Source organism: Homarus americanus, unplaced genomic scaffold, assembly GCF_018991925.1.
Source record: "Homarus americanus isolate GMGI-L3 unplaced genomic scaffold, GMGI_Hamer_2.0 scaffold26336, whole genome shotgun sequence".
Classification (NCBI taxonomy): Eukaryota; Metazoa; Arthropoda; class Malacostraca; order Decapoda; family Nephropidae; genus Homarus; species Homarus americanus.
The window spans coordinates 49,174-64,667 of NW_024747123.1; the positions used below are offsets into that span (position 1 = coordinate 49,174).

Here is a 15,494-nt window from a genome sequence, read left to right on the forward strand (position 1 = left end):
TTTTTTATATACAGTATATGTATCTCTACCTGTGCTAATATATATACCTGTATCTCTACTTGTGCTTATATACAGTATATACTCTTATCTCTACCTGTACTAATACATATACCTGTATCTCTACCTGTACTTATATACAGTATATACCTGTATCTCTACCTGTGCTAATACATATATATTCTCTGCATATCCTTGTATATATACCTGTATCTCTACCTGTATATATACAGTATATACCTGTATCTCTGTGCTATACATATACCTGTATCTCTACTTATACAGTATATACCTGTATTTATATATATACCTGTATCTCTACTCTAATATATAGTTTTGTTTGTTTTTGTTTTGGTTTTGTTGTTTTTTTTTTTGGTTTTGTTTTTGTGTTTTGTTTTTGTTTTTTTTGTTGTTGTTTTTTGTTTTTCTCTACCTGTACTTATACAGTATATATTTTGTTTGTTTTGTTTGTTTTGTTTTTGTTTTTTTTTGTGCCTGCATATCTCTACCTGTACTTATACAGTTTATCTGCATGTCCTCTTTTGTTGTTTTTGTTTTTGTGTTGTTTGTTGTTTTTTTTTGTTTGTGTTTGTTGTTTTGTGTTTTTTGTTTGTTTGTTTTTGTTTTTTTTGTTTGGTTTTGTTGTTTTGTTTGTTTTTTGTTTTGTTTGTTTTGTGTTGTTTTTTGTTTTTTTTTTTTTGTGGTTTGTTTTTGTGTTTTTTTTTTTGTTTGTTTTTTTGTTGTTTTGTTTGCTACCTGTCTCACATGTTATATTTGCATATTCCTTCCTGTTTTATAGCCTTTATCTCTGCAATGCTTATATACAGTATATACCCTGTGTCTCTTTTACCTGTATCTTATATACAGTATACCTGTATCTCTACACTAATAATATCCTGTATTTTCCACTGTGCCCATATACAGTACTTATCCTACCGTATTTATAATTCTATTATATACATCATCTCTCCTGCTAATACATATACCTGTATCTCTACGCATGATATATCGTATCCTTCTCCATACCTGTTCCCCCTGCTATGCCTGTTCTCTGGTAATGCGTTGCCTGCATCATACTTTGCTATATCGTAATCTTTTGCTTATTATATTGTTCTCGACTTTATGCAGTATTACTGTATCTCTGCAGTACTAATATATACCTGATCTCTATGTTCTTATATACTCTGTTCTCTGTCTTATATCAGATGTTCTTACTGTACTTTTTTACATCCTGTTCTCTACCTGTCTATTTTTGCAGTATATACCTGTATCTCTACCTGTACTTATATACAGTATATACCTGTATCTCTACTACTTGTATATATACCTGTATCTCTAAGTCTGCGTCTTACTGAGGACTGAAAATTTAGTTAAGTGAGTTAATTACTTACAAAGTGTATAGGGTCACATACTTCACTACAGAAGGTAACATTATGGTTTTCTTATTAAACTGACAACGTAATTTGGTCGTTACTTTACGTCCATAAGTGTACAGTACATACCAACCTAAGTGGTGCTCGTACTTGGTTATGTCTTATCTGGTATTTAATTAATGCTCGGCCAGAGTACGTCTTCTCATTACCCAACAGGTGAACCACCCCTTTTACCTACCCCGCCACTGGTCGATGATGGGAGGTGGGGAGAGGGGGTAGGTGAGGGTAAGAGGGAGGGAGGAGGAGGAGGGAGGAGGAGGTAAGGGGGAGGGAGGAGGGGTAACATCAGGCCCTATACTACTAGTGACACTCGATACCTTACCTCCTTCCTCCTTACCCTCTATCCCCCTCCCCTCCCTACCGCTATCCCTTCTTTCATTTCCCCTTATTCCTCTCCTCCTCCTTTCCCCAATCCCCCTCCTCCCTCCTTCCCCCTCCCCCTGATGCCCCTCGTCCCCGCCTCCACAACAACACGTTATAACAAAAGTCGGAAAAATAGAGCACAAACTCCTCACGTTTAGGTCAGGTTCAAACTTCAGTTCATCCAATGGTTAATGTCATCCATCTATCTGGTTAATGTCATCCATCTACCCGGTTAATGTCATCCATCTATCCGGTTAATGTCTCCATCTATCCGGTTAATGTCATCCATCTATCGGTTAATGTCATCATCTATCTGGTTAATGTCATCCATCTATCCGGTTAATGTCATCCAGTCTCAAAGGTTAGAAATAGTACTAAGATGTTAAAAAAATCATCAAAGGTTAAACCATTGTTCATGAAAGGTTTAAGAATAAAAGTACCATAATAATTTCAACGCCATTTTAGCTAGAACGTCGAGAGGTGTTATAGTTTCCAATCTCATGCTTCCTTCAGAAGTAGGTAACTTATCTTAGAGGCAGGTAAGAACTGTGGGGATGGTGTGAGGAGAGAGGTGGTGAGGAGGGTGGGGGGGAGTGGAGGTGGGGAGTTAAGGCTTGGTTTGGAATGAGAAGGTATTTAATAGGCACAAGAGATGGTGAACGCGTTGCTTTTCATATCACGTTATAAAACTCCTCCTGGGACCAGCAGGGGCGTGGTAAAATCTAGAGCACTCGAGGGCGGCCTCTGCGTGTCAGTGTGGGTGTTCGGGTCCAGTAAGGACAGCTGAACCAGCGTGTGTCTACCCCATCTCCACAAGTTAGTGTGATGTGCATGCCCACGTCACACTCACCTATGTTAACACGGCGGGTCATATTAACCATATAATGGACGTTTATTAACCCGGCAGAGATTGTAGAGTAAGTCATCAACACTGGCGACGGTGACATGACTTCCTGGTCTAGAGTCTCCATACAATACTTCACCATAGGTCTTCACTCTACAGTCTACACCTAGGGTAGCACACACACACACACACACGTGTGAGTGTAATGTTTCTTACACACATGTGAGCCAGGGACCGTTTATGTCGTCTTCGGGTACACAGTTTTCCATCAGTAAGTGTGTATATATGTGTTGTGTGTGAGTGTTGCGTGTATACGTGTGGTTAGGTGGTGTGTATGACCAGCAGTAACCTTCACCTGGTGCTGCCTCACAGTTAACTCAGTGCACCCTGCCCCTCTCTACCTTCCCACAAGTAGTATTCTGCCTATCATGGTATCTAAATATTCCTATCCTTCTGCTGACCCTTGGCACCCTCCCTAATGTATATACACACACACACACACACACACACACACACACACACAAATCAACACCATAAATGGATCGACTGCATTATATGGCTACAAACTTCTCCGTTCCCGTCTATTTTTGTGTGTGTAAACAAGAGATGCTACTGGATTTCAAACTAGAAAATCCCACCTGAAATACTTCCTCTAACTCTTCAGACGAGGGAGCGAGGCAAGTGTGTTGGATCACTATACTCTGAGAGGGAGGTACAGTGCAGGCAACTGGCCACTCTGGAGTCCTCAGTTTGGAGTGAGTGACGAGTTAACCTGACCAACCACAACAATCAACACCAGTAACACTCTGACCAACCAAGACTTTACATATACAAATACACATACGGAGGTTAAAGCATTTGACAAAATAATCCAATTTTACTTGGACTAATTAAAACATATTCTGTGTGTGTGTGTGTGTGTGTGTGTGTGTGTGTGTGTGTGTGTGTGTGTTAATCTGGTAACCGGATGGAATATCTGGTAGACGAGAGGTTTTAGAGATTACTGTTGTACTTGAATCATTGGTGAGACTTTCTTCATGTACAGCAATATATGTGTGGGTGGGGGAGAGAGAGAGGGGGAAGGGAGAAAGGAGGAAAAAAGAAAGAAAGAAAGATAAAGACAGAACAAATCCCCAGCCATACTCTCTCTATTTCTCCTTCCCTCTCTCTCTGTTCCCTCCCTCTCACTATTCCCCTCCCTCTCACTATTCCCCTCCTTCTCTTCTCCTCCTATTCCTCCCTCTCACTATTCCCCCTCCCTCTCACTATCCCCCTCCCTCTCACTATCCCCCTCCTTCTATTAATACATAATTTGTTTAAATCATATCAGTATATACGGAAGAAGACAAGTTTCAGTGTACCGTTGAGCTCCGTATAAGATCAAGGTGGTCATGTGGCAGGACCCGGGGCTATCACAACAGTGTATTATGGAGGGTGGTAGTGTACGGTCTCCCACCGGCTGTGTACACGCTTAACTAATCCCTCATAACTAACCATAGTCTCTTATCACCGTTCATCGTTAATAAACTAATAATGAATAATCCTAAAAAAAGACTTAAAAAAATAACTATGAATTAATTAGCTGTCTATTAATTAGGTTTGTATATAGCATTTCATATATTCACAAGGTAATACAACTCCTCCTTCAGTCCTACAGGAATTGATGGTGACCTTTGACCTCTGTAAAAACAAATACATGAATTACAAAAAAGTCTATACTCTTGTTAGAGGCTGAAGGGAATTACAGCGGTATAATAATACAAAAAACCCAAAGTTCTGTACTTATGGTGATCATTGACTCCTATTACTTGAGTTAATGAGAGTTTTGGTCAGCGGAAAGCTTTTTACTTATCATCAATTATCTGAAGATCACAAAGACAAGGTGTATAACTAACTTACCGAGGACAGATATTGGCCCGACTACCCCAAGTAATAAACTGTTCTAATATATTCTCAGTTTCTCTCACACTAAGACCCATTCCTTAAAGTCTACGGTAAGTAATCGGACGGAAGCCAAAACTGTTACTTTCGGTATGGATGATAAAGACACCAATATATAAGGAAACAGGCATGAATTCAGAACAGTGAAGATTTAATACTGCCGGTATTCACAACGCTGGTGGCTTGTGAGACAGATCCACACCGGGTTACCAAGATACCAGATGTTAATGAGACCTTTGATAGAGAGTGCTTTTCGGCGATTTCGTATAGTAGATATATTTATAGAGAGAAGACTGATGGTTGATAGACAGAATGCTGTTAACATTTGCGTTGATAAGCAATTAAGATTATGATATAGGTTCAGCAAGGTAGATTTTTTTTACTTAAATTGTCTTAATAAATAAATAATAAATATTTTTTGTTATTCACAATACATTTTTGTATCACTCATCATTCTAAGCTTCTTTTCTTTTATAACATTTCCTGTATCTTTACTCATTTGTTATAAAAATGTTGATGTATAACTATGGACCACAATATTAATATGCTAGTACTGTAATGTTGATGATCTAACTGAACATATGATACTAATGTGTACAACAGGTCTTTACAACTTGTGAAATATACTCAAAATTCATTCATGTAATAAAGTATGAGGGAATAGAAACTAGTGAAGATGTGACGCTAATGGGAGCATATTGTTAACTTCTACCCTTATGTTCCCCAGAGTGACGAGCAACAACACAGTGGTGAGACGTGTATCCCTCAATCATTCTCATGGGTTCGAGTCCTGACCTAGACACGTGGCTGTGCGGTAGGTAGGAGTTAGGTTAGGTTAATCAGGAAGGGAAATACACCTCTACACACACACACACACACACACCCACACACACACACACACACACACCTGTAAGTAACGTCATTAATCAAGATGGCTCAGGCAGGAGTTGTGATGGACAGTGAGCGCCATAAACCAAGTCTCAACTCATTTAATGCGACGGTGAAGCGAGTTAAGACAGAACCACCTGCAACTCTCCTCACTAACTTCTAGAAACGGAGGGAGGGCAAAGTTCACCTTCTCCCCTCCACCTCTCCCCTACCCCCCTCACCTCTCCTACCCCCCTCACCTCTCCTCCCCTATCTCCCCCTCCTCTCACTCCCCTCCTCTCCTCCCCCTCACCTCTCCCTCCCTTCACCTCTCCTCCCCCCCCTCACCTCTCCTCCCCCTCACCTCTCCCTACCCCCTCTCCTCCCCTCCCTCTCCCCTACCCCCCCCTCACACATGTTTACAGTTTCTTATCTGTTATGCCTCATACACAACGACAAGGATTGGATAGATGTAATTATGAAGTGATGTACAGTATAATAGGGAGAAGCCAGAATACAAAGAAATAGGAGGAAAATAGTGAGATAATCATGAGAGGGACATCTTAAAGGTAAAATTGGTAGCGTGGCTCAGGTGTGGGTCAAGTATTTAAAACATCAGCAATAAATAGCGAGATTATTTTTTTTTTTTAAATACAGTCAATGAAAACTCTGGCAATTAAGAACCATCGTATGCTAAAACTAACGACCTAACCTAACCAACGACTTACCTGCCACAGAACAGCAACAGGGTACAGTAAACTCTGCCCTACACAGGACCTCACACCACCACACCAATAACGACACTCACTAACCCTCGTGATGCATTTCGAAGTCCATGCACATGTGAGGTGTACACAGAGCCACGTGGGCCAGTCCATATGTGTGTATCCATGTACGAGCAGAGATTGTTTTGATTTGTTTTACGGGAATAGTCCACCCGGGCACAGGTCATCGACCCACAACTTAGCCCAGGGGGTGAAAAAATAAGAGTAAAAAGAAATTAAAAATATAAAAGATTTTTGTAATAATCTACACCACGAAGATGCCAGAAAACCAGCTTTTTGAAGTGAGACAGATTGTATGAGTATGGAAACACAGAAGAAGGCAGAGCATTCCACAGTTTGGCTGTGTGAGGAAAGAAGGATGTACTGTAACGGGTTATTCTAGTGTGACCGACATCCACAGAGAAACGGTGGGCACCGCGGGCAAGACGAGTGTTACGAACCCACGGCCTTGCCGGCGGTACACAGGATGTCAAATCCACCAAACATTGTCCTTTAAAGTACCTGTAAAAGAGAGAGAGTGAAGCAACATTGAGGCGTTATATTATTAGGTTATAACAGTTTATGTCATTAGGGTCTATAACAGGTTCATATTGTTTACTTGCTCCTCCACTACTAGGTTTAGATTACGCCTCAGGCCAGCGTTACCGGTATATAAGTTACTACGCTATATCTGTTAGTTTTCACTGATGATAACTTTGGTAGAACTAACTATAACTACTCATATATATCTCTTCCTAAGACCAAAGTTTCCATCAGAGAAGAGAATAACAGTATTAACACACAAAGTTAACGGTGACCTTAACTTGAGCTAATGTTTACACAAAATTAACAATCCTCTGAGACGTAACGGTAACCTCAACTACTTACCGCGGTTTATAACATTACAGTAGTAGGGGTCAAAAGTTCGCTCCCTCTCAACAGTGAAGCAGCATCGACCCCAAACGAGACACAACAGTTCGGAGACTCATTCCCGTGACTCAGCTTCACCGCGGGGTTCGAACAGAAGGATATGGGCGTATCACATCCCATTACCATCCATGTATAACAATAACCACTGTAATTAATACACACGTGCTCTCAAACAAGAACATAGAAGTGACCTTGTATAGGACAGTACTAATAGTAACTAATGACCTAACCTAACCAAACCTAACCTAGTTTAACCTAGTCTAACCTAACCTAACCTAACCTAAGCTAAGCAAAGCTAACCTAGTCTAGCTTAACCTAACCTAACCCAAGCAACAGCATAGATATGACCTTCCATAAGGCAGTACCAACAATAACTAATGACCTAATCTGACCTAACCTAACCTAACCTAACCTAACCAACACCAACTGAGGAAACGATACACTTTTATCGCCCTCAAAACAACAGTAATTCCCATTAATGTCAGATTCTGATCCACAAGGGCCCCAGTCATGTGGTCCCCAGTCTGGGGGCCCCAGTCATAATGGTCCCCCAGTCACCGGGGCCACAGTCTTAATGGTCCCCAGTCACCAAGGGCCCCAGTCATAATGGTCTGATCACAAGGGCCCCCACAAGTGCATAATGGTCCCCCAGTCTACAGGGGCCCCCCAGTCTTAATGATTTTAGTCACAGGGCCCCAGTCTTAATGGTCCCAGTCACAGGGGCCCCAGTCATAATGGTCCCCAGTCTGGGGCCCATTTAGTCCATGTGGTCCCCAGTCACAAGAGACTGATCCAATGGTCTGATCACAAGGGGCCCCAGTCATAATGGTCCCCCAGTCACAAGGGAGCCCCAGTCGTCCCCAGTCCTGGGGCCCCGGTCATAATGATTCACAGTCACAGGGCCCCGGTCATAATGGTCCCCAGTCTAAAGGGCCCCAGTCTTGTGGTCCCCAGTCTGAGGGCCCCCAGTGCTGTGGTCCCCAGTCCTGGGGCCCCAGTCTTAATGATTCTGATCCTAAGGAGCCCCAGTCATAATGGTCCCCCATTCACAAGGGCCCCCAGTCTTAATGGTCCCCAGTCTGAGGGCCCCAGTCTTAATGGTCCCCCAGTCACAAGGGGCCCCAGTCATAATGGACCCCCAGTCACAGGGGCCCCCAATCTGTGGTCCCCAGTCTGGGGAGCCCCAGTCCATATGTGGTCCCCAGTCCTGAGGGCCCCCGGTATAATGGTCCCCAGTCTAGGGCCCCATTCATAATGGTCCCCAGTCACAGGGCTGATCTTAATGGTCCCCAGTCACAGGGCCCCCAGTCATAATGATTACAGTCACCAAGGCCCCAGTCATAATGGTCCCCCCGGTCACAAGAGACTGATCTTAATAGGATACAGTCACAAAGGGCCCCAGTGTAATGGTCCCCCCTCACAGGGGCCCCAGTCTTAATGGTCCCCAGTCACCGGGGCCCCAGTCATAATGGTCCCCAGTCACCAAGGGCCCCAATCTTAATGATTCCACAGTCACCAAGGGCCCCGGTCTTAATGGTCCCCAGTCCCACAGAGGCCCCCAGTCATAATGGACCCCCAGTCACAAGGGCCCCCAGTCTCATATGGTCCCCAGTCACAAGGCCCCAGTCATAATGGATACAGTCTGGGGCCCCCCAGTCATGGTCCCCCAGTCACAAGGGCCCCAGTCATAATGGTCCCCCCAGTCCTGAGACCCCCAGTCTTAATGGTCCCCCAGTCACAAGAACCCCCAGTCATAATGGTCCCCCAGTCACAAAAGGGCCCTGATCATAATGAGATTCTTTGATCACAAGGGCCCCCAGTCTTAATGGTCCCCCGTCACAAGGGCCCCAGTCTTAATGGTCCCCAGTCACCAAGGGCTGATCTTAATGGACCCCCGTCTGGGGCCCCAGTCATAATGGTCCCCAGTCACAAGGAACTGATCATAATGGTCTGATCACAAGGGCTGGTCTTAATGAGTTCACGGTCTGAGGGCCCCAGTCATGGTCCCCCAGTCACAAGGGCTGGTCTTAATGAGATTCTTTGTCACAAGGGCCCCCAGTCTTAATGGTCCCCCCAGTCACAAGGGGCCCCAGCCATAATGGACTGATCTGGGGCCCCCAGTCATAATGGTCCCCAGTCTAGGGGGCCCCAGTCACATAATGGTCCCCAGTCCTGAGGGCCCAATCTTAATGGTCCCCAGTCACAAGGCCCCAGTCATAATGGTCCCCCAGTCACAAGGGCCCCAGTCATAATGGTCCCCAGTCACAAGGGCCCCCAGTCTTAATGGTCCCCACAGTCCTGGGGCCCCGGTCTTAATGGTCCCCAGTCTAGGGCCCCAGTCATAATGGACCCAGTCTGGGGCCCCAGTCATAATGGTCTGGTCTGGGGCCCCAGTCATAATAGTCCCCAGTCTAGGGGCCCCAGTCATAATGGTCCCCCAGTCACAGGGCCCCCAGTCTTAATGGTCCCCCCAAGTCACAAGGGCCCCAGTCTTGTGGTCCCCGATTTTAAGGGCCCCAGTCTTAATGGTCCCCAGTCACAAAGACTGATCTTCACAGTCTGGGGCCCCAGTCTGTGGTCTAGTCCACAGGATTTGATCATAATGGTCCCCAGTCACCAGGGCCCCCAGTCATGGTCCCCAGTCACAGGGGCCCCAGTCCTGTGGTCCCCAGTCACAAGGGCCCCAGTCATAATGGTCCCCCCAGTCACAAGACCTTTGATCTTAATGGTCTGTCCCTGGGGCCCCCAGTCTGTGGTCCCCAATCCTAGGGGCCCCAATCATAATGGTCCCCCAGTCTAGGGGCCCCCAGTCATATCAGTCCCCCAGTCCTACAGGGGCCCCAGTCATAATGGTCCTGATCACAAGGGCCCCAGTCATAATGGTCCCCCGGTCACAAGGGCCCCAGTCATAATGGTCCCCCCCGGTCTGCAGGGCCCCAGTCTTAATGAGGTCACAGTCACAGGGGCCCCCAGTCATAATGGTCCCCCAGAGTCACCAGGGGCCCCCCAGTCATAATGGTCCCCAGTCACAAGGGCCCCAGTCATAATAGTCCCCCAGTCTAGGGGCCCCCAGTCATAATGGTCCCCCCAGTCTGGGGCCCCAGTCATAATGGTCCCCAGTCACAGGGGCCCCAGTCTTAATGGTCCCCCCAATCCTAGGGCCCCCAGTCATAGTCCCCCCCAGTCACAAGGGCCCCAGTCATAATGGTCCCCCCCAATTTCAGGCCCCAGTCATAATGGTCCCCCCAGTCACCAAAGACTGATCTTAATGGTCCCCAGTCACAAGGGCCCCAGTCATAATGGTCCCCCAGTCTGAGGGCCCCCGGTATAATGGTCCCCCACAGTCACCAAAGGGCCCCCAGTCATAATAGCCCCCCCCAGTCATAGGGCCCCCGGTCATAATGGCCCCCAGTCATAGGGCCCAGTCTGCATATTTAAGTCATAAGGGCTGATCATAATGGCGTCAGTCATAAGGGGCCCCAGTCATAATGGCTCCCCAGTCATAAGGGCCCCAGTCATAATGGTGCCCCCAGTCATAAGGGCCCCAGTCATAATGGCCCCAGTCATAAGGGCCCCAGTCATAATGGTCCCCAGTCACAAGGGCCCCAGTCATAAGGTCCCAGTCACAAGGGCCCCAATAATGGTCCCAGTCATAAGGCCCCAGTCATAATGGCCTCAGTCATAAGGGCCCCAGTCATAATGGGCCCCCAGTCATAAGGGGCCCCAGTCATAATGGCCTCAGTCATAAGGGCCCCAGTCATAAGGGCCCCCAGTCATAAGGGCCCCAGTCATAATGGCCCCCAGTCATAAGTGGCCCCAATAATGGCCCCCCAGTCATAAGGGCCCCAGTCATAATGGCCCCCAGTCACAAGGCCCCAGTCATAATGGTCCCCAGTCACAAGGGCCCCAGTCATGGATCTCAGTCATAAGGGCCCCAGTCATAATGGCCCCCAGTCACAAGGGGCCCCAGTCATAATGGCCCCCCAGTCATAAGGGCCCCAGTCATAAGGCCCCCAGTCACAAGGGCCCCAGTCATAATGGTCCCCAGTCACAAGGGCCCCAGTCATAATGGTCCCCAGTCACAAGGGCCCCAGTCATAATGGCTCCCCAGTCACAAGGGCCCCAGTCATAATGGTCCCCAGTCATAAGGGCCTCATAATGGCCCCCAGTCACAAGGGCCCCAGTCAATGGCCCCCAGTCATAAGGGCCCCAGTCATAATGGCCCCCAGTCATAAGGGCCCCAGTCATAATGGGTCTCAGTCAAGGGGCCCCAGTCATAAGGCCCCCAGTCACAAGGGCCCCAGTCATAATGGCCCCAGTCACAAGGGCCCCAGTCATAATGGTCCCCAGTCACAAGGGCCCCAGTCATAATGGCCCCCAGTCATAAGGGCCCAGTCATAATGGCCCCCAGTCACAAGGGCCCCAGTCATAATGGCCCCCAGTCATGGGCCCCAGTCATAAGGTCCCCAGTCACAAGGGCCCCAGTCATAATGGCCCCCAGTCATAAGGGCCCCAGTCATAAGGCTCCCCAGTCACAAGGGGCCCCAGTCATAATGGCCCCCAGTCATAAGGGGCCCAGTCATAATGGCTCCCCCAGTCATAAGGGCCCCAGTCATAATGGCCCCCAGTCATAAGGGCCCCAGTCATAATGGTCCCAGTCATAAGGGACCCCAGTCATAAGGGCCCCAGTCATGGCCCCAGTCATAATGGCCCCCAGTCATAATGGATCCCAGTCACAAGGGACCCCAGTCATAAGGGCCCCAGTCATAATGGCCCCCAGTCATAATGGCCCCAGTCATAATGGCCCCAGTCACAAGGACCCCTAAATAAGGGGGCCCCAGTCATAAGGCCCCCAGTCATAATGGCCCCCAGTCATAATGGCCCCAGTCACAAGGACCCTAGTCATAAGGGCCTCCCCAGTCATAATGGCCCCCAGTCATAATGGCCCCAGTCATTGATCCCAGTCACAAGGGACCCCAGTCATAAGGGCCCCAGTCATAATGGCCCCCATAGGCCCTAGTCATAATGGACCCAGTCATGACCCCCAGTCATAAGGGCCCCAGTCATAATGGCCCCAGTCATAATGGCCCCCAGTCATAATGGATCCCAGTCACAGGACCCCAGTCAAGGGCCCCAGTCATAATGGCCCCCAGTCAATAGCCCCCAGTCATAATGGATCCCAGTCACAAGGGACCCCAGTCATAAGGGCCCCAGTCATAATGGCCCCAGTCACGGCCCCAGTCATAATGGATCCCAGTCATAAGGGACCCCAGTCATAAGGGCCCCAGTCATAATGGCCCCCAGTCATAATGGCCCCCAGTCATAATGGATCCCAGTCACAAGGACCCAGTCATAAGGGCCCAGCCTAATGGCCCCTAGTCATAATGGCCCCTAGTCATAATGGGATCCCAGTCATAAGGGACCCCAGTCATAAGGCCCCTGGTCATAATGGCCCCCAGTCATAAGGCCCCCAGTCATGGCCCATAAGGACAATGGCCCCAGTCATAATGGCCCCCAGTCATAATGGCCCCCATCATAATGGACCCAGTCATAAGGGACCCCAGTCATAAGGGCCCTGTCATAATGGCCCCCAGTCATAATGGCCCCCAGTCATACGGATCCCAGTCATAAGGGACCCCAGCATAATGGCCCCAGTCATAATGGCCCCCAGTCATAATGGCCCCCAGTCATAATGGGATCCCAGTCACAAGGACCCCAGTCATAAGGGGCCCCAGTCATAAGGCCCCAGTCATAATGGGCCCCAGTCATAATGGACCCAGTCATAAGGACCCCAGTCAAGGGGGCCCCAGTCATAATGCATATGGCCCCAGTCATAATGGATCCCAGTCACAAGGACCCCAGTCAAGGGCCCCAGTCATAATGGCCCCTCAGTCATAAGGCCCCCAGTCATAATGGATCCCAGTCACAAGGGACCCCAGTCATAAGGGCCCCAGTCATAATGGCCCCAGTCATTGGCCCCAGTCATAATGGGATCCCAGTCACAAGGACCCCAGTCATAAGGGCCCCAGTCATAAGGCCCCCAGTCATAATGGCCCCCAGTCATAATGGATCCCCAGTCAAGGGACCCCAGTCATAAGGGCCCCAGTCATAATGGCCCCCAGTCATACGGTCTCAGTCATAATGGATCCCAGTCATGGACCCCAGTCATGGCCCCAGTCATAAGGCCCCAGTCATAATGGCCCCCCAGTCATAATGGATCCCAGTCATACCCCAGTCATAAGGGCCCCAGTCATAATGGGCTCCCAGTCAATGGCCCCCAGTCATAGGACCCAGCACAAGGACCCCAGTCATAAGGGCCCCAGTCAAAGGCCCCCAGTCATAAGGCCCCCAGTCATAATGGATCCCAGTCACAAGGGACCCCAGTCATAAGGCCCCAGTCATGGCCCCCAGTCATAAGGCCCCCAGTCATAATGGAGTCCCAGTCACAAGGACCCCAGTCATAAGGGCCCCAGTCATAAGGCCCCAGTCATAAGGCCCCAGTCATAATGGATCCCAGTCATAAGGACCCAGTCATAAGGGCCCCAGTCATAAGGCCCCCAGTCATAATGGCCCCCAGTCATAATGGACCCCAGTCATAAGGACCCCAGTCATAAGTGGCCCCAGTCATAATGGCCCCCAGTCATATGGCCCCCAGTCATAATGGATCCCACAGGATCCCAACAAGTGGCCCCAGTCATAATGGGCCCCAGTCATAATGGGCCCCAGTCATAATGGCCCCAGTCACGGGACCCCAGTCATAATGACCCCAGTCATAAGGACCCCAGTCATAATGGACCAGTCATAATGGACCCCATCACAAGGACCCCCAGTCATAATGGACTCAGTCATAATGGGGCCTAGTCATAATGGGCCCCAGTCATAGACCCAGTCATAATGGACCCTAGTCATAATGGACCCCAGTCATAATGGACCATAATGGCCCCAGTCATATGGGTCCCAGTACAATGGGCCCCAGTCATAAGTGGGCCCCAGTCATAATGGACCCCAGTCATAATGGGACCCCAGTCATAATTCTGGGCCCCAGTCATAGGCCCAGTCATAATGGACCCCAGTCATAATGGGCCCCAGTCATAAGGCCCCAGTCATAATGGACCCCAGTCATAATGGACCCCAGTCATAATGGACCCCAGTCAGTGGACCCCAGTCATAATGGGCCCCAAGTCATAATGGACCCCAGTCATAATGGACCCCAGTCATAATGGGCCCCAGTCATAATGGAGCGCCCAGTCATAAGGGGGGACCCCAGTCATAAGGGGCTAGCCATAATGGGCCCCAGTCTTAATGGACCCCAGTCATAATGGACCCCAGTCGTGGGCCCCAGTCATAATGGACCCCCGGTCATAATGGACCCCGGTCATAATGGACCTAGTCTTAATGGGCCCCAGTCTTAATGGGCCCCAGAATGTAATGGACCCCAGTCTTAATGGACTGATCATAATGAACTGGTCTTAATGGACCCCAGTCTGTGGGTATTTGATCTTAAGGGGCTTGGCATAATGAACCCCAGTCATAATGGACCCCAGTCATAATGGACCCCAGCCGCAAGGGCCACAGTCATAATGAATTTTGATCATAGTAAACTGATCATAATGGACACAGTCTTAATGGACCCCCAGTCTTAATGGGCCCAGGGCTTAATGGACCCCGGTATAATGGACCCCAGTCACTTAATGGGCTGGCCATAATGGGCTGATCATAATGGACCCCCAGTCATAATGGGCCCCAATGGACCCCAGTCTGTGGACCCCAGTCATAATGGACCCCAGTCATAATGGACCCCAGTCATAATGGACCCCCAGTCATAAGGGGCCCCCGGTCATAATGGACCCCAGTCATAATGGACCCCGGTGTAATGGACCCCAGTCTTAATGGGCCCAAGTCATAATGGACCCCCAGTTTTCAACAATGGACCCCAGTCTTAATGGACCCCGGTCATAGGGGCCCCAGCCATAATGGGCCCCAGTCTCAATGGACCCCGGTCTTAAGGACCCCAGTCATAATGGGCCCCAGTCATAATGGACCCCAGTCATAATGGACCCCAGTCATAATGGTTGATCTTAATGGACCCCAGTCTTAATGGGCCCGATAATGGACCCCAGTCTTAATGGACCCCAGTCATAATGGGCCCCGGTATAATGGACCCCAGTCTTAATGGACCCCAGTCATAATGGACCCCAGTCATAATGGATATTTGATCATAAGGGGGCCCTGTCATAATGGGCCCCAGTCATAAGGACCCCAGTCATAATGGACCCCAGTCATAAGGGCCCTAGTCATAATGGACCCCAGTCATAATGGACCCCAGTCATAATGGACCCCAGTCATAATGGACCC

General features: G+C 48.6%; 1 protein-coding gene across 1 annotated transcript; it reads left to right on the plus strand.

The window, feature by feature from the left end:
* The first annotated feature begins 8,269 nt into the window (after positions 1–8,269).
* LOC121879473 (proline-rich protein HaeIII subfamily 1-like) lies at positions 8,270–9,939 on the plus strand. Its single transcript, XM_042386119.1, has 3 exons — positions 8,270–8,333; positions 8,951–9,087; positions 9,436–9,939. Exons 1-3 carry the CDS (start codon positions 8,270–8,272, stop codon positions 9,937–9,939), a joined length of 705 nt encoding a protein of 234 aa, XP_042242053.1.
* The last annotated feature ends 5,555 nt before the right edge of the window (positions 9,940–15,494 follow it).